Below are 19,192 nucleotides of genomic sequence, written 5' to 3' on the forward strand. Positions count from 1 at the left end.
CCCTCTCTCTCGTCCTTTTTCTTTTTTCTCTCCCTTTCCTCTTTCCCTCATTACTCTTTTTCTCTCCCTCTCTCCTCTCCCTTTCCTTCACTCTCCCTTTCACTTTCCCTCTCCCTTTTTCTCCCTTTTTCTTTCTTTCCTCTCCTGTCTTTCCTCCCTCTCCCTTTCTCTCCCTCTTTTTCTTTCTCTCCTTCACGCTTTTTTGTTCTCTCCCTCTCCCTTTCTCCCTTTTTTCTCTCACTCTTTCTTTTCTGTCTCTTCTTTCTCCCTTTCTCTCCCTTTCCTCTTTCCCTCTCTTGCTCTTTCCCTCTTTCTGTCTCTTCCCCCTCTCCCTCCCTCCCTATTTCCCTCTTTTTCCCTTTACTCTCCCTCATTCTTTCTTTCCTTTTTCTCCCCCTCCCTTTCTCTCCCTCTCTCCCTTTTTCTCTTCTCCCTCTCCTCCCGTCTCCCTTTCTCTTTCTCCCCTTTTCTCCCTTTTTTCTCTTTCCTTTCTCCCTCTCCCTCTTTCCTCTCCCTCTTTCCTCCCCCACTTCCCCTCTCCCTTTTTTCTCTCCCTCCTTCACTCTTTCACTCTTCCTCTTTCCTCTCTCCCTTTCCTCCCCCTTTTTCTCCCTTTCTTTCCTCTCTTCTCTTTCCTTTCCCTTTCCTCTTTCCTCCCTCACTCATTTTTCTTTTTCTCTTTCCCTCTTTCACTTTCCTCTTTTTCTCTTTCCTTTTTCTCTTTCCTCCCCCTCTCTCCGTTGCTTTCCTCCCTTTCTCCCTATCCTGTCTTTTTCTATCCTCCCTCTTTCTCTCCCTCTCCCTTTCTCCCTCTTCCCTCCCTTTCTCTTGTTCTCTCTCCCTTTCTCTCTATTTCACCTGCCTCTCTTTCTTCTCCCTCTCTTGATCTCTTTCCTCCCCCCTCTCTCCCTCTCTTTTTCTCTTGCTGTCCCTTTTTTCTTTCCCTCTTTCCCTTTTTTTCCCTTTCTCTTGCCCTCTTCCTTTTTCTTTCCCCTCCTCTCTACCTATCTTTCCCTTTTTTCTCTCCCTTTTTCTCTCTTCCTCTTTTCCTTTCCCTCTCTTTCCTCCCCTCCCTTTCTCTTTCTCTCTACCTCCCCTCTTTTTTCTCTTTTCTCCCTCTTTTCCTTTTTCTTTCCTTCTCTTTCTTCCCTCTCCCTTTCTTTTTCTCTCTCCCTCTTTTTCTCTTTCTCTCTTGCACTTTCCTCCCCATCTCTCCCTTTCTCTTTCCTCCCCCTCTCCCTTTTTTCTCCCTCTCTTTTCTCTTCCACTTCCTCTCCCTCTTTTTCTGTCCCTCTTTTTTCTCTCCCCTTCTCCCTTTTTTCTCTCTCTTTTTCTCCCTTTCTCCACCTATCTTTCTCTCTTTTTTCTCTCCCTCTTTCTCTCTCCCTTTTTCTTTCTCTCTCCCTTTCTCTCTTTCTCTCCCTGTCTCTCTCTCTCCCCCCATCTCCTTCTTTCTGAACTTCTGCTAACTCTGTCAAGCTGGCTTCAGGCTGTTCTCCAACAAGCTGACACACATTATTGGGCTGGCTCTCTTCTGCCCTTCCTGCTTCCTACAGAGACACAGCAAAGGCAGGAGCCCCACCCAATAAGCATGTCAGCTCGTCGCAACAGCATGAGGCCACTCTCTTTTTTTTAGACGCACAGACACACACAGAGAGAGAAGGGAAGCGCAAGTGCCTCTCTCTGTCTCTGTAAATGGTAGAGGAGGCTGGGAGCCACAGGACAAGGCTGAAAGAGCCACGTGTGGCTCTGGAGCCGCGGGTTGCCGACCAGTGGCCTAGAGAGCAAGTCCCCTCTCCAGGAAGGGAGCATAGAGGAAAGGAACCTCTCTGTTCCAGCTATCCTGCCGACCTCCACAGCGAGGCAGAGGGTGAGACTTCCCCTCGTTTGCAGCCCCGGATCCAACCTTCCTTCCCCTCCCATCGCTCTCTCCGATTTCCATCCTGCGTCAGTCTCTGCATCTGACGGAGGCGGCTGTATTCACAAAGCTCTCGTTTTGCAAGGAAATGGTTGGAAAAGATGCTACCAGGCGCCTTCCGATGTTCAGCCCCCGATCCGTTCATCCTGCGCTGGACTCAGAGATCCATAGACCAAGGAGAGCACCTTTGATCACAAGAAAGAAATACATCATAGAATGCAGACTACGGTATACAGTATATTTTGAATAGAATTTATTATCTTCAGTTAACATTACAAATACGCAGAGAAATTCAAGCATGGGATGAGAACAAGGTACTGGTTGCGCTGAGCAGAGTTTATGTACATTTGAAGAGAAAAATCATGACTGCAATCTGGATATGTAAAATAAAATGACAACATCCATATCAAACAGAATGTGCGACTAAATTGGGCAATACCCAAAGTTTACAAAATATATCCTGAGGGAAAATATTAGGGGGGGGGGGGAGAGAAACTTTGTATGGCAACTTAGTACACCCAGGAACCAAGGAATATGGAGTGTTTGTCAAACTGGAAGTACCGAGAGAAAAAACACAATATTCTGCCAAAGGACAGGGACAATTGATCAACAGGATAACCTTTCTACTACACAAAATAAGAAAAGAGAAAGAATGAAAATAATTTTGAAATTTTAAAAAAGAGTTATATTAATGGCCAATGAGGCTATAACACTAATAAACAAAATATAACATTTAAAGCAGGGCTTTTCAACCTTTTCACAGATTGTACCACTTTCAGGATATGGCTATATTCGATTACCACCAGTCACCTAGCAAGGTATCAAAAACTTGACCAAAAAAAAGGGAAAAGTGATAAAGTACAGGTGGCCCTCGACTTACAACAGTTCGCTTTGTGACTGTTCAAAGTCAGAACGGCACAGAAAATGATTTCTGACCAATTTTTACACTTATGACTGTTGCAGCATCCCCAGGGTCACGTGATTTATATCTGAATGCTTGGCAACTGATTCATATTTGTGATGGTCCCGTGGTCATGTGATCCTGTTTTGCAACCTTCTGACAATCAAAGACCATGGGGAAACCAGATTCGCTTAAGAACTGTGTAACTAATTTAACAATTTCAGTGATTCCCCTAACACAGGGGTGGCAAACTCAATTTCATTGAGGGCTGCATCAGCATTGCGGTTGCCCTGGGGGGGTGTGGCCAGGGTGGGTGTGGCCTATTGGCTGGGTGTGGATGAAGTGGGTGTGGCCTACTGGGTGGACATGGCCAGCTCTACATCGTTCGTGTCAAGGGGGCCTGTGGGGGCCTGGGCAGGACAGATCTGAGGGTCTCTGGCAGAAGGGGATGGGACCAGGGCAAGTGCCAAAGCATGGTCCACTGGAGGAGCCTCACTGTTCCTCTCAGGCCATGACGGGGGGGAGGGCTGGATGGTGGTGTGGGCTGCCTGGAGCCCTGGGCAGCAGAGGTCAAATGCCCAGCCTGCCCCGCAAGCACCTGCGGCACCAAGCCCAGCCCCACTTGCCCAAGGTGGCGCCCAGCTGCATTTACCGCCTCAAGGCTGCTGCTGCTGTGATTGCTCTCCTTAGCCAGGTTGCTCATGATGGGTATGAGGGCAAAGTCAGAGGGAGGCAAACTCCCTCTCCATGGGAGTAGAGACGGCTTTATATCCAAAGCTTCCTTAGCAATAGATGGGAGATCCCCAGGATAGGCCAGGAGGAGGGCGCAAGGGGATGGTGAAAGGACAGCAGGGCAGGACTAAAGCAAGAGTTCTCTCAGACCTTCCATCTCCTTTCCTTCTTTCCTTCCTAAGTTCAGAGTGGTGGAAAATATTTGAGATGAGGGAGAAAAACAGGCAAGAAACGCAGCTGGGGAGGTGTCACCCTTCGTGAGGAATGAAGAAATGCACTATTTCCTGAAGTGGCCAGTAAATGGCCCTAACCTACTTCACATATCCGGCTTGATGGGCTCTAACGGAGGGGTTTCAGCAGGCAGTGAGGCTCCTCCAGTGTACCATGCCTTGGCACTTGCCACCCCCTTCTGCTAGAGACCCTCAGATCTATCCCACTCCTGCCCAGGCCCCCACAGGCACCCTTGACGCGAACGATGTAGAGCTGGCCATGCCCACCCAATAGGCCACACCCAATCCATCCACACCCACCCAGTAGGCCACACACCCCCAGGGCAACCACAATGCTGATGTGGCCCTCAATGAAATTGAGTTTGACACCCCTCATTTAAGGGATAAGCCTAATCAAATGTAAAAGACCAAAGAAAAGGATTTTTTTTCCTATCTCTCATTCTCCTTTCCCCCGCCCTGAACAATTCTGGATAAACTGCCAAACTAAAAGAGGATAGCAAAACAGGGTGTCTTAGAAAACAATTAAACCCATCAACCTCACTTAAACTTTTGTAACACAAGACAGACACAAACCATATGGAGAAACCCATTTGCATAAACAAATAATTCCCGAGGACAATTTTAATCGTTACCGGTCCAATCAGACACAAACTAGATGAAATTAAATGAACAAAAATCTTTCCAAAAGGCAAATCATAACCTCAATAACTTGAGAGGTATAAGAACAGGACCCCTCACCTTGGAAAAGTACTAGCTAGTCCAGAAACCATCGTTGTACCATTACTCCCTTTGGCTTCTGTAAATAAACCTACTTTCTGGCAGCTTCATTCTGTGTCATTTCTTCTGCCTGAGACGAAACTCTGGAGACCCAAACCACGGAAAACTTTCTCACAAAACTTTGGATCTTAAATAATAAATCATAACTATTTTGATGTTGTAAATTCAACACCTAAAGGAAAAAAGTATAATTCCTGTGTAAAACATGCAAATTGTTACTCTGAGAAGTCCATTTAGTTGTTATATGGAATTAAGAATTTGTTTTAGCTTGTTCCTTTAAGCGGAGGTTTCCCGATTTTCCCGCAGGGCGCAGCACCTGGGCAGGAGCAAGCGGGCGATGAAGTGGGGCGACGCCGAGATCATCGGTCCTTCCCTGCCCTTTGCAAGCATCGTCGTCCCAGCTTCCGCTTCCGCCCTCTCTGAAGAAGAGAAGTGACGTAACATTCAGGGAGGCCGGAAAAGGAAAATGCCCTTTGATTCTCTTCCTTCTAGGTCCACTCTAGGAAGCAAATATCTCTCATTCTGGCTCCTTGTTGGGCAGAGGCCTTTAGAATTGGCCCTTTTGACTTCTGGACTTCAACTCCCAGAATTCCTCAGCCAGCGTACCAGTTGAAGTCCACAAGGCATAAAAGAGCGCCCAGGAAATTGGTTGGAAGGAATTTGCCGTTGCTCTCCTCGGGCGGGTAAAGCCCGAGTGAGCGGAGACCCGTTTCTGCCCTCCTGCAAACCGGAGAAGGGGTTTCGGAGAGGCCGGGGGACATTTGGGACTTTCTCGGGCTTCTTGTGGCTGCCCTCGAGCAGGAGACCCGATGGAGGCCCAGGGATCCCCAGGGATGGAGGCCGCCCTCAGCCCAGAGATCCACCGCCGGCGCTTCCGCGGTCTCGACGGCTGCCGCCAGGAGGCCGAGGGGCCCCGGGAGCTTTGCAGCCGCCTGCACCGCCTGTGCCGCCAGTGGCTGCGGCCGGAGAGGAGCAGCAAAGGGGAGATGCTGGACCTGGTGGTGCTGGAGCAGCTGCTGGCCCTGCTGCCCGCGGAGATGGCGAGCTGGGTGAGGGAGTGCGGAGCCGAGAACTGTTCGCAGGCGGTGGCCCTGGCCGAAGGCTTCCTCCTCAGCCAAGCGCAGCGGGAAGAGCCGGGAAAGGGGCAGGTGAGGAGGGCGGGGGGGGAGGGCTTCGTCCTGGGAACTCCATGGGGGGCGGGAAGGGGAGAGGAAGGGTTAGCCGTATCTCTAATAAGGGAGATTAAAAATATGACTCTGCAGCCTTTTCTGGAATTCCTCACCTTTGAAGAATTGATTTCTTCTTGAGGCAAATGCTTCAGTTTCCTAAATTAATTTATCCTTTTACACCTTTGTATCCTTCGTGAGAGTATCCACATATTTCATTATGATCAGTGTTTACTTTGTGATCTGCTGTTACCTGATAAAGGGGAAGCAACTGGATTATGTGAATGGCCTCTGACAGAGAGCCATGTTTAATAAGTAGTATAATATACCTCAATAGTAAGAGAAACAAGCTAATTAATGCACCCTTACATTTTATGTACATAAAAACAAAATCCCTATTCTTCATTTACTCAGAAGTGTCTCTGAATTGGGTTGGGGAAATATAGGTAGAGAAGGAAAAGGTAAGGAATGCAAACTAACATGGATATGGTCCTCTGAAAGTGGATTATGAACTAGCTTGTTCTTCTGATGCAGGAGCCATTCACAGAGGAGATTTCAGCAGAGCTCCGAGGGAGAGGAGATCTATTCCGCTCTATTCAGGAGCTGTTTTTCTGGAGGATCCAACTCTGGCCACCTTGCCAGGTAAGTGCAGGTTTCTTCTGAGAACAGTAGCGTTCCAGCTCCATCCATTCAGGAGCTGTGTTTAATACCAAAAGCTGAGTCTATGTGCACTTGAACACAGTCCACTCACATTTCGCTTTCAAGATTGTGCTGGAAATGCAAACCAGACAATTCACAAGTAGGAACTTTGTATTAGAAGTGTAATTTAATTGTAGAAAGAGTTTAATATTTCTGAATATTAAGAGTGCCTAAAATAGATAGAAAGGAAACCCATGAATTGAAACAGTAACATACTGTTACTGTTAAACAGTAACATTAAACATACCTGAGAAGCGTTTATTTTATTAAATATTTATGCCACCTATCTCCCTTGTAATGTAAGTATAACAAAATAAATATAGCATATGAAGGATAAGCCAGTAAGTCAACATTAAGTGGCTTTAAATAAAATTTAAAATAGGTTAGGAAAGACGTTTCTAGTCGCTATATCTTATTTTCTCAGGAATTTGGTCAGCAAGACTTTTTTCTTTTTCTCTTTCTAGAACTCTGATTCCTTTAAGGGGGTGACTGTGGACTTCACGGATGAGGAGTGGAGGCTGCTAGATTCTGGCCAGAAGGCCTTGTGCAGAGAAGTCGTGCAGGAGTTTTCTAGGAATAAGGCTGCTCTTGGTAAGGCCAGGCTCTTTAATTCTCTATAAGGCCATTATAGAAATATTCACTGTAGAATTGAGAAATGTCCTAGATACTCCATGGAAGTGACTGAATAGATTGACTGATCAACACCAAAGCTTTACCTGTTCTTTGGCTCAAATCATTCTTTCTATACAGTCAGGAGACTACTAGATAAAAAATTGCAGATCTCACATCCTGACTGGACAAATGGATTGTACTAAACCTGCAACGCAGATTGGCATGTTTTTGCAGGCGGGGGAGCTTCTAAAGTCTAATCAAAGTCTTTTTTTCCATGCAGATGAGGAGTCTGTGAATGAGAACGACAAGGGGGCAAGGTTAAATCTACTCAAAAGGCTAAAGAGAAAAGAGTCAGAAAATGGAGGGGAGACGACATCCACTTCTCTTGGTATTCATGGATTCCTATCCCAGCAAGATCAAAAAGAAATGAGAAAAGGAAAATATAGAAAAAAAGAAAATATGAATTTGAATTACCTAACTATGTCAGAAACCAGACTAAAAAAACCCTGCATGCCTGTAGAGACTATGGAGAATAACTCATTCGCTTCTACTTCACCCAAAACACTTTATGGGAAATGCAAACCACATATCTCTGTAAAAACTGGGGCGGGTTCCAGTCTGAGCAGAAAAAGGAAAGTCTGCATGCAGTATGGAACGAGTTTCAGTAGGAAAAGTAAACTTATTTGCCACCAAAGGATCCACACTGGGGACAGACCATATAAATGCATGGAATGTGGAAAGAGCTTTACCAAGAAAGAAGATCTTAATCGTCACGAAAGGATCCACACTGGGGAGAGACCGTTTAAATGCATGGAATGTGGAAAGACTTTTACCCAGAAAGTACATCTTATTCATCACAAAAGGATCCACACTGGGGAGAGACCGTACAAATGCACGGAATGTGGAAAGAGTTTCATTAGAAACAGTCATCTTATTTGTCACCAAAAAATCCACTCGTATAAATGTATGGAATGTGGAAAGAGTTTCAATAGAAACAGTAATTGTATTTGTCACCAAAAGATCCACACTGGGAAGCGACCCTATAAATGCATGGAATGTGGAAAGACCTTTAACCAGAAAGGACATCTTAATCATCACGAAAGGATCCACACAGGGGAGAGACCGTATAAATGCATGGAATGTGGAAAGAGCTTTATTCAGAAAGGAGATCTTAATCGTCACAAAAGGATCCACACTGGGGAGAGACCTTATAAATGCATGGAATGTGGAAAGAGCTTTACCCAGAAAGGAGATCTTAACCATCACAATAGGATCCACACTGGGGACAGACCGTATAAATGCATGGAATGTGGAAAGAGCTTTACCCGGAAAGGATATCTTAATCTTCATGAGGGGATGCACACTGGGGACAGACCATATAAATGCATGGAATGTGGAATGACCTTTACTCAGAAAGGACATCTTAATCATCACAAAAGGATCCACACGGGGGACAGACCGTATAAATGCATGGAATGTGGAAAGAGCTTTACCCAGAAAGGATATCTTAATCTTCATGAGAGGATCCACACTGGGGAGAGACCATATAAATGCATGGAATGTGGAAAGAGTTTTTCCCGGAAAGGATATCTTAATCTTCATGAGAGGATCCACACTGGGGACAGACCGTATATATGCAAGGAATGTGGAAAGACGTTTACCTGGAAAAGAGATCTTAACCGTCACAAAAGGATCCACACTGGGGACAGTCCGTATAAATGCATGGAATGTGGAAAGACCTTTACCTGGAAAAGAGATCTTAATCGTCACGAAAGGATCCACACCGGGGAGAGACCCTATAAATGCATGGAATGTGGAAAGACTTTTTCCCGGAAAGGAAATCTTAATCGTCACAAAAGGATCCACACTGGGGACAGACCGTATAAATGCATGAAATGTGGAAAGTGCTTTACCCGGAAAGGATATCTTAATCTTCATGAAAGCATCCATACTGGGGACAGACCGAATAAATGTATGGAATGTGGAAAGAGTTTCATTAGCAAAAGTCATCTTATTTGCCACCAAAGGATTCATAGTGGGAAGCAATCATATAAGTAGATAGACTGGAAAAAGCTATACTGGGAAAGCTCATCTTAAATTGTCATGAAAGGATCCACACTGGGGATGGAATGCATTAATGCACAGTATGTGGAAATAGTTTTACTTGGAAAACACAATTCTCATAAAGAGCATATAAATCCAGGGAGGGTAGAAAGAGCCCTTCTGAAGAGAGAGGCGATAGTGGCCACCAAAGTATTGGATGTTAAATTATAAATATATTTATATTATAAACGTAAAGGCGAAAAATATAATTCCTGTTTAAAATATATGCAAATTCCTATTCTGAGAAGTCTATTTTTTATCATATAAAATAAATATTTTTAGCTTATTCTTGATCTTTAGTTATACAAATTCTTGATAAATTGGTTACGGGCCATCAAATGAGCAGGGGTCTGCAACCTTAAACACTCAAAGAGCCACTTGGACCCGTCTCCCAGAGAAAAGAAAACACTGGGAGCTGCAAAAGTTGTCCACGTTCGCGCGAGGGGGGGGGGGAGAGCTTGATTGAAGAGTTTAATTAAAGAGAAATAGAGGCTGCTGTGCATGAGTTCTCTCTCTCTCTCTCTCTCTCTCTCTCTCTCTCTCTCTCTCTCTCTCTCTCCTCACCCTCTCTCTTTCCTGTCTCTTCTCTCTTTCTGTTTTTTCCTTTCCTCTTTCCCTCTCTCTTGCTTTTTCCTCTCCCTCTTTCTGTGTCTCTTCCCCTCTCTCTCGTCCTTTTTCTTTTTTCTCTCCCTCTTTCCTTTCCCTCCTCATTACTCTCTTTTTCTCTCCCTCTCTCCTCTCCCTTTCCTTCACTCTCTCCCTCTCCCTTTTTCTCTTTCCTCTCCCTTTCACTTTCCCTCTCCCTTTCTTTTTCTCTCCCTCCTTTTTCTCTTTCCTCTCCTGTCTTTCCTCCCTCTCCCTTTCTTTCTTTCTCTCCTTCACTTTTTCGTTCTCCCTCTCCCTTTTTTTCTCACTCTTTTCTGTCTTTCTCCCTTTCTCTCCCTTTCCTCTTTCCCTCTTTCTGTCTCTTCCCCCTCTCCCTCCCTCTCCCTATTTCCCTTTTCTCTCCCTCATTCTTTCCTTTCTTTCCCTTTCCTTTTTCTCCCCCTCCCTCCTCTCTCTCTCTCTCCCTTTTTCTCTTCTCCCTCTCCTCCCGTCTCTCCCTTTCTCTTTCTCCCTTTTTCTCTCCCTTTTTTCTCTTTCCTTTCTCCCTCTCTTGCTCTTTCCTCTCCCTGTCTTTCCTCCCCCTCTCCCTTTTTTCTCTCTCCCTCCTTCACTCTTTTTCACTCTTCCTCTTTCCTCTCTCCCTTTCCTCCCTTTTTCTCCCTCTTTCTTTCCTCTTTCCTTTCCCTTTCCTCTTTCCTACCTCACTCATTTTTCTTTTTCTCTTTCCCTTTCACTTTCCTCTTTTTTTCTTTCCCTTTCTCTCCCTTTCTTTTTCTTTCCTTTTTCTCTTTCCTCCCCCTCTCTCCCTCTTTCCGTCTTTTTTCTCTCTCCCTGTTGCTCTTTCCTCCCTCTCTCCCTATCCTCTTTTTCTATCTCCCACTCTCCCTCTTTCTCTCCCTCTCCGTCTCCCTCTTCCCTCCCTTTCTCTTGTTCTCTCTCCCTTTCCTCTCTATTTCACCTGCCTCTCTCTCTTTCTTCTCCCTCTCTTGATTTCTTTCCTCCTCCCTCTCCCTCTCTCTTTTTCTCTCTCGGTCTGTCCCTTTTTTCTTTCCCTCTCTCCCTTTTTTCTCTTTCCCTCTTTCTCTTGCCCTCTTCCTTTTTCTTTCTCCTCCTCTCTACCTATCTTTCCCTCTTTTTTCTCTCCCTTTTTCTCTCTTTTCCTCTTTCCTCTCCCCTTTCCCTCCCTCCCTTTCTCTTTCTCTCTACCTCCCCTTTTTTCTCTTTCTCCCTCTTTCCTTTTCTTTCCCTTTCTCCCCTCCCTTTCTTTCTCTCTCCCTCTTTTTCTTCTTTCCTCTCCCTCTTTCCCTTTCTCTCTTTCTCTCTTGCACTTTCCTCCCCATCTCTCTCCCTTTCTCTTTCCTCCCCCTCTCCCTTTTTTCTCCCTCTCCTTTCCTCTTTCCTCTCCCTTTCTCTCCTCTCCCTTTTTCTCTCCCTCTTTTCTCTTCCTCTCCCTCTCTTTTTCTGTCCCTCTTTTTTCTCTCCCCTTCTCCCTTTTTTCTCCCTCTTTTTCTCCCTTTCTCCACCTATCTTTCTCTCTTTTTTCTCTCCCTCTTTCTCCCTTTTTTCTCTCTCTCCCCTTCTCCCTCTCTTTCTCTCCCTGTCTCTCTTTCTCTCCCCCCATCTCCTTCTTTCTGAACTTCTACTCACTCTGTCAAGCTGGCTTCAGGCTGTTCTCCAACAAGCTGACACACATTATTGGGCTGGCTCTCTTCTGCCCTTCCTGCTTCCTACAGAGACACAGCAAAGGCAGGAGCCCCACCCAATAAGCTTGTCAGCTCATCGGAACAGCGTGAGGCCACTCTCTTTTTTTTAGACACACGGAAACACACACACAGAGAGAGAAGGGAAGCGCAAGTGCCTCTCTCTGTCTCTGTAAATGGCAGAGGAGGCTGGGAGCCACAGGAGAAGGCTGAAAGAGCCACGTGTGGCTCTGGAGCCACGTGTTGCCGACCAGTGGCCTAGAGAGCAAGTCCCCTCTCCAGGAAGGGAGCATAGAGGAAAGGAACCTCTCTGTTCCAGCCATCCTGCCGACCTCCATGGCGAGGCAGAGGGTGAGACTTCCCCTCATTTGCAGCCCCGGATCCAACCTTCCTTCCCCTCCCGTCGCTCTCTCCAATTTCCATCCTGCGTCAGTCTCTGCATCTGACGGAGGCGGCTGTATTCACAAAGCTCTCGTTTTGCAAGGAAATGTGTCGGTTGGAAAACGTGCTACCAGGCACCTTCCGATGTTCAGCCCCCGATCCGTTCATCCTGCGCTGGACCCAGAGATCCATAGACCAAGGAGAGCACCTTTGATCACAAGAAAGAAATACATCATAGAATGCAGACTACGGTATACAGTATATTTTGAATAGAATTTATTATCTTCAGTTAACATTACAAATACGCAGAGAAATTCAAGCATGGGATGAGAACAAGGTACTGGTTGCGCTGAGCAGAGTTTATGTACATTTGAAGAGAAAAATCATGACTGCAATCTGGATATGTAAAATAAAATGACAACATCCATATCAAACAGAATGTGAGACTAAATTGGGCAATACCCAAAGTTCACAAAATATATCCTGAGGGAAAATATTAGGGGGGGGAGAGAAACTTTGTATGGCAACTTAGTACACCCAGGAACCAAGGAATATGGAGTGTTTGTCAAACTGGAAGTATCGAGAGAAAAAACACAATATTCTGCCAAAGGACAGGGACAATTGATCAGCAGGATAACCTTTCTACTACACAAAATAAGAAAAGAGAAAGAATGAAAATAATTTTGAAATTTTAAAAAAGAGTTATATTAATGGCCAATGGGGCTATAACACTAATAAACAAAATATAACATTTAAAGCAGGGCTTTTCAACCTTTTCATAGATTGTACCACTTTCAGGATATGGTTATATTCGACTACCACCAGTCACCTAGCAAGGTATCAAAAACTTGACCAAAAAAAAAAGGGAAAGTGATAAAGTACAGGTGGCCCTCGACTTACAACAGTTCACTTAGTGACTATTCAAAGTCAGAACGGCACAGAAAAAAGTGATTTCTGACCTATTTTTACACTTAATGACCATTGCAGCATCCCCAGGGTCACGTGATTTACATTTGGATGCTTCGCAACTGATTCATATTTATGATGGTCCCTTGGTCATGTGATCTCGTTTTGCAACCTTCTGACAAAGACCATGGGGAAACCAGATTCGCTTAAGAACTGTGTTACTAATTTAACAATTTCAGTGATTCCCCTATCACAGGGGTGGCAACTCAATTTCATTGAGGGCCGCATCAGCATTGCGGTTGCTCTGGGGAGGCGGGTGGGTATGGCCAGGGTGGGTGTGGCCTACTGGCTGGGTGTGGATGAAGTGGGTGTGGCCTACTGGGTGGACATGGCCAGCTCTACATCGTTCGCGTCAAGGGGGCCTGTGGGGGCTGGGCAGGAGTGGGACAGATCTGAGGGTCTCTGGCAGAAAGGGATGGGACCAGGGCAAGTGCCGAAGCATGGTCCACTGGAGGAGCCTCACTGTTCCTCTTAGGCCATGCCGGGGGGGGGGGAGGGCTGGATGGTGGTGCGGGCTGCCTGGAGCCCTGGGCAGCAGAGGTCAAATGCCCAGCCTGGCCCTCAAGCACCTGCGGCACCAAGCCCAGCCCCACTTGCCCAAGGTGGCGCCCAGGTGCATTTACCTCCTCAAGGCTGCTGCTGCTGTGCTTGCTCTCCTTAGCCAGGTTTCTCATGTTGGGTATGAGGGCAAAGTCAGAGGGAGGCAAACTCCCTCTCCATGGGAGTAGAGACGGCTTTATATCCAAAGCTTCCTTAGCAATAGGATGGGAGATCCCCAGGATAGGCCAGGAGGAGGGCGCAAGGGGATGGTGAAAGGGCAGCAGGTCAGAACTAAAGCAAGAGTTCTCTCAGACCTTCCATCTCCTTTCCTTCTTTCCTTCCTAAGTTCAGAGTGGTGGAAAATATTTGAGATGAGGGAGAAAAACAGGCAAGAAACGCAGCTGGGTTCCGTGAGGAATGAAGAAATGCACCATTGCCTGGAAGTGGCCAGCAAATGGCCCTCACCTACTTCACATATCCGGCTTGATGGGCTCTAAGGGAGGGGTTTCAGCAGGCAGTGAGGCTCCTCCAGTGTACCATGCTTTGGCACGTGCCACCCCCTTCTGCTAGAGACCCTCAGATCTATCCCACTCCTGCCCAGGCCCCCACAGGCAGCCTTGACGCGAACGATGTAGAGCTGGCCATGCCCACCCAATAGGCCACACCCAATCCGTCCACACCCACCCAGTAGGCCACACACCCCCAGGGCAACCACAATGCTGATGTGGCCCTCAATGAAATTGAGTTTGACACCCCTCATTTAAGGGATAAGCCTAATCAAATGTAAAAGACCAAAGAAAAGGATTTTTTTCTTATCTCTCATTCTCTTTTCCCCCGCCCTGAGCAATTCTGGGTAAACTGCCAAACTAAAAGAAACATTCTGAGGACAGCAAAATCGGGCGTCTTAGAAAACAATTAAACCCATCAACCTCACTTAAACTTTTGTAACACAAGACAGACACAAACCATATGGAGAAACCCATTTGCATAAACAAATAATTCCCGAGGACAATTTTAATCGTTATCGGTCCAATCAGACACAAACTAGATGAAATTAAATGAACAAAAAATCTTTCCAAAAGGCAAATCATAACCTCAATAACTTGAGAGGTATAAGAACAGGACCCCTCACCTTGGAAATGTACTAGCTAGTCCAGAAACCATCGTTGTACCATTACTCCCTTTGGCTTCTGTAAATAAACCTACTTTCTGGCAGCTTCATTCTGTGTCATTTCTTCTGCCTGAGACGAAACTCTGGAGACCCGAACCACGGAAAACTTTCTCACAAAACTTTGGATCTTAAATAATAAATCATAACTATTTTGATGTTATAAATTCAACACCTAAAGGAAAAAAGTATAATTCCTGTGTAAAACATGCAAATTGCTACTCTGAGAAGTCCATTTAGTTGTTATATGGAATTAAGAATTTGTTTTAGCTTGTTCCCTTAAGCGGAGGTTTCCCGATTTTCCCGCAGGGCGCAGCACCTGGGCAGGAGCAAGCGGGCGATGAAGAGGGGGGACGCCGAGATCATCGGTCCTTCCCTGCCCTTTGCAAGCATCGTCGTACCAGCCTCCGCTTCCACCTCCCGCCTTTCAGCGAACCCCGCCCCCCTCCGGAGAAGAGCAGCGGAGCAGACATTCTGGGAGGCCGGAAAAGGAAGGTCCCCTTTCATTCTCTTCATATCAGATCCATCTAGTAAGCACATATCTCTCCTTCTAGCTCCTTGTTGAGCAGAGGCCTTTAGAATTGGCCCTTTTGACTTCTGGACTTCAACTCCCAGAATTCCTCAGCCAGCGTGCCAGTTGAAGTCCACAAGGCATAAAAGAGCGCCCAGGAAATTGGTTGGAAGGATTTGCCTTTGCTCTCCTCGGGCGGGTAAAGCCCGAGTGAGCGGAGACCCATTTCTGCCCTCCTGCAAACCGGAGAAGGGGCTGCGGAGAGGCCGGGGGACATTTCGGACCGTCTCGGACCTCTTTTGGCTGCCCTCGAGCAGGAGACCCGACGGAAGCCCAGGGATCCCCAGGGATGGAGGCCGCCCTCAGCCCAGAGATCCACCGCCGGCGCTTCCGCGGTCTCGACGGCTGCCGCCAGGAGGCCGAGGGGCCCCGGGAGCTTTGCAGCCGCCTGCACCGCCTGTGCCGCCAGTGGCTGCGGCCGGAGAGGAGCAGCAAAGGGGAGATGCTGGACCTGGTGGTGCTGGAGCAGCTGCTGGCCCTGCTGCCCGCGGAGATGGCGAGCTGGGGGAGGGAGTGCGGAGCCGAGAGCTGTTCGCAGGCGGTGGCCCTGGCCGAAGGCTTCCTCCTCAGCCAAGCCCAGCGGGAAGAGCCGAGAAAGGGGCAGGTGAGGAGTTGGGGGGGGAGGGCTTCGTCCTGGGAGCTCCATGGGGGGCGGGGAATGATCACTTCTGCAAGAAGACAAAGGGATTAAAAATATGACTCTGCAACTTTTACTGAAACTCCTCATCTTTGAAGAATTGATTTCTTCTTAAGGCAAATGCTTGTTTCCTAAATTAATTTATCCCTTTACACCTCTGTATCCTTTGTGATCTTATCCATATATCTCATCATAATCAGTGTTTACTTTGTGATCTGCTGTTACCTGAATCTAGATAAGGGGAAGCAACTGGATTATGTGAATGGCCTCTGATACAGAGCCACATTTAATAAGCGCTAGAATACCACAATAGTAAGAGAAGGAAACTAATTAACACATTGTATGTACATAAAAATACAGCCTGCTGTTTTAAGTCACATGCAGAGTCCCTGAAGTGTCTCTGAATTGGGTTGGGGAAATACAAGTAGGAAAGCAAAATGTAAAGAATGTGAACTATCACAGATATTGTCCTCTGGAAATGGATTATGAATCAGGCTGTTCTTCAAATGCAGGAGACGTTCACAGAGGAGATCTCAGCAGAGCTCCGGGGCAGAGAAGATCGATCCAGCTCTGTTCAGGACCCGTTTTTCAGGAGGACCCAATTCTGGCCACCTTCCCAGGTAAGTGCAGGTTTCTTCTGAGAACAGTAGAGTTCCAGCTCCATCCATTCAGGAGCTCTGTTTAATACCAAAAGCTGAGTCTATGTGCACTTGAACACAGTGTCCACCCATATTTGGCTTTCACGATTGCGCTGGAAATGCCAATGAGACAATTGATAGGCAGGAACCTTTTATTAGAAATGAAATTTAATTGTAGAAAGAGTTTAAGAAGAATGCCTAAAATAGTTAGTAATAAAACCCATGAATTGAAACTATAACAGTGGGATTAAACATACCTAAGACGTTTTTATTTTATTGAATATTTATGCTAGCCGTCTCCCTTGTAAGGTAACTGTTAAGTATACCAAGAAAAATATAGCACATGAAGGAGAAGCCAGTAAGTCAACACTAAGTGGCTGTAACAATAAAACTGTTGTTCAATGTTGGCTGTATTGCATTCTACAACCTGGAAGTAGCTAATCCGTGATTTGTTAAGCTGCAACTTCCCAGCCGCATGGACTAGGTAGACACGGTGGCATGAATCTGTCCTGAAAGCAAATGTTCATTTACCTCTTGCAACTGTGCATTTTATGTTGTCTGCATTAAGAGAGAGAACTTTCAACTGTTTCCTGGGATTGTCTACTTTTTTCTCTTTCTAGAGCTCTGATCCCTTTGAGGAGGTGACTGTGGACTTCACAGATGAGGAGTGGAGGCTGCTAGATTCTGGGCAGAAGGCCTTGTGCAGAGAAGTCATGCAGGAGGTTTCTATCAATATGGCTGCTCTGGGTAAGGACAGGCTGTTCAGTTCGCTATAAGGTTGTGACAGAAATATTCACCATAGAATTGAGAAATATCCTAGATACTCCATGGAAGTGACTGAATAGATTGACTTTAATTTGTTTTTTGTCTGAAAACATTATTTCTATATAATAAAGCCTCCTAGATAACAATTTGCAGATATCACATCCTGGCTAGACAAATGGATTGTACTAAACCTGGAACGCAGATTGGAATGTTTTTGACGTACTGTATATTCTAATCAGAATATTAATTTTCATTTTTTCCCATGCAGATGATGTGTGTGTGAATGAGGACGATGAGTCAAGTTTAAATCTACTTGAAATACAGAAGAATAAAATAAAAATAATCCTTGGCCATCAGAGGAACAGCAAAATGCTAAGCAGAAAACAGCCAGAAAATGGAGTGGAGAAGTCATCCACTTCTCTTGGTATTCGTGGCTTCCTATCCCAGCAAGATCAGAAAGAAATGAGAAAAGAAAAATATAGAAAAAAAGAGAACATGAATTTGAATTACATAACTATGGCAGAAATCACACCACAAAAAACATGCAGGCCTCTAAAAACTATGGAGAATAACTCCTTCACTGCTACTTCACCGAAGAAACTGTATGGGAAATGCAAACCACGTACTTCTGTAATAACTTTGGTGGATTCCAGCCTGAGCAGGAAGAGGAAATGCTGCATGCAGTGTGGAAAGAGTTTCAGTACGAAAAGTAATCTTAATGTCCACCAAAAGATGCACACCGGGGAGAGACCGTATAAATGCATGAAATGTGGAAAGACCTTTGTCCAGAAAAGAGATCTTAATCTTCATGAAAAGATCCACACTGGGGAGAAACCATATAAATGCATGGAATGTGGAAAGAACTTTATCCGGAAAGGACAACTTAATAGTCACGAAAGGATCCACACTGGGGACAGACCGTATAAATGCATGGAATGTGGTATGACATTTAACCAGAAAGGAAATCTTAATCGTCACAAAATGATCCATACTGGGGACAGACCGTATAAATGCATGGAATGTGAAAAGAACTTTACCTGGAAAGGAGATCTTAATCGTCACAAAAGGATCCATATTGGGGACAGACTGTATAAATGCACGGAATGTGGAAAGAGCTTCATTAGCAACAGTCATCTTACTTGCCACCAAAGGACTCGCAGTGAGAAGTGACCATATGAGTGCATAGACTGGAAAAAGCTAGACTGGGAAATCTCATCATAATTGTTATGAAAGGATCCACACTGGGGAAAGATCTCATTAATGCACAGAGAGTGAAAATAGCTTTACTTGAACAAGACAATTCTCATAAAGAGTATATAAATGCACGGAGGGTAGAAAGAGCCTTTCTGAGGAGAGAGACGATACTGCTCACCAAAATATCCACAGGGGAACCAGCCCACAAATGTATTGAGTGTGGAGGGAAAATGCCTTTAATGACTACAGGTAGTCCTTTATTTACAAACACAGTTGAGCCCCAAATTTCTCTTGTTATGTCAGACATTTGTTAAGTGAATTTTGCTGCATTTCTTGCCTATGTTGTTAAGTGAATAACTGCAGTTGATAAGTGAGTAATCCGCTTCTCAAATGAATCTGGATTTCCCCACTGACTTTGCTTGTCAGAAGATCACAAAAGGGGACCACATGATCTTGGGACACAGCCACAGCCCTGAATATATACCAGCTGCCAAGCATCTGGATGTTGATCACATGATCATCAGGATGTTGCAATGGTTGTTAAGTGTGAAAATTGTCATAAGTCACTTTTTTCAGAGCTGCTGTAACTTTGAAAGTTCACTAAACAAAATGTTATAAGTCGAAGACTTCCTGTTCAGCACACGTGAAACGGCCCACGGGCCAAATCCGGCCTGCCATGTGTTTATATTTGGTCCCCAGAGTCGCCCTGGAAATGGGAAACGACGAAGGACCGGCCCACGGTGGCTCGGCCTGGCCCAGGTTGACCGGGCGCTGATTTACAGGAAAAAACAAATGAATCCATGCATTGAGTTTTATTTGCAACAGTCAACTTATTCTTCATCCAAGGATCTAGACATGGCAGGAAGTTTATTAAAGCATGGAAAGTGA

General features: G+C 45.6%; 2 protein-coding genes across 2 annotated transcripts in view; both read left to right on the forward strand.

Moving 5' to 3' along the window:
* LOC120305037 overlaps positions 1-9,519 on the forward strand; it is a 28,380-nt gene extending 18,861 nt beyond the window's left edge. Inside the window, exons 8-12 of the mRNA XM_039336345.1 lie at positions 4,865-4,923; positions 5,258-5,706; positions 6,259-6,366; positions 6,888-7,014; positions 7,316-9,519. Of these exons, the coding sequence (XP_039192279.1) occupies positions 4,865-4,923; positions 5,258-5,706; positions 6,259-6,366; positions 6,888-7,014; positions 7,316-9,093 (2,521 nt within the window). The 3' untranslated portion in view covers positions 9,094-9,519. The remainder of the gene's footprint in view (positions 1-4,864; positions 4,924-5,257; positions 5,707-6,258; positions 6,367-6,887; positions 7,015-7,315) is intronic.
* Positions 9,520-14,018: 4,499 nt separating this feature from the next.
* LOC120305139 (zinc finger protein 287-like) lies at positions 14,019-18,668 on the forward strand. The gene is made up of 4 exons (XM_039336556.1): positions 14,019-15,674; positions 16,220-16,327; positions 16,966-17,092; positions 17,379-18,668. Exons 1-4 carry the CDS (start codon positions 15,360-15,362, stop codon positions 18,278-18,280), a joined length of 1,452 nt encoding a protein of 483 aa, XP_039192490.1. The 5' UTR covers positions 14,019-15,359; the 3' UTR covers positions 18,281-18,668.
* Positions 18,669-19,192: the final 524 nt, after the last annotated feature.

Source organism: Crotalus tigris, unplaced genomic scaffold (assembly GCF_016545835.1).
Source record: "Crotalus tigris isolate CLP2741 ecotype Arizona unplaced genomic scaffold, ASM1654583v1 scf7180000017666.379230911805:20528666, whole genome shotgun sequence".
In the NCBI taxonomy this organism is placed as follows: Eukaryota; Metazoa; Chordata; class Lepidosauria; order Squamata; family Viperidae; genus Crotalus; species Crotalus tigris.

Coding starts and splice junctions, on each gene's coding strand:
- LOC120305139 (XM_039336556.1), top strand. CDS start 15,360: ATGGAGGCCGCCCTCAGCCCAGAGATCCACCGCCGGCGCTTCCGCGGT. Junction 16,328..16,965: donor AATTCTGGCCACCTTCCCAG/GTAAGTGCAGGT, acceptor TTCTCTTTCTAG/AGCTCTGATCCCTTTGAGGA. Junction 17,093..17,378: donor TATCAATATGGCTGCTCTGG/GTAAGGACAGGC, acceptor TTTCCCATGCAG/ATGATGTGTGTGTGAATGAG.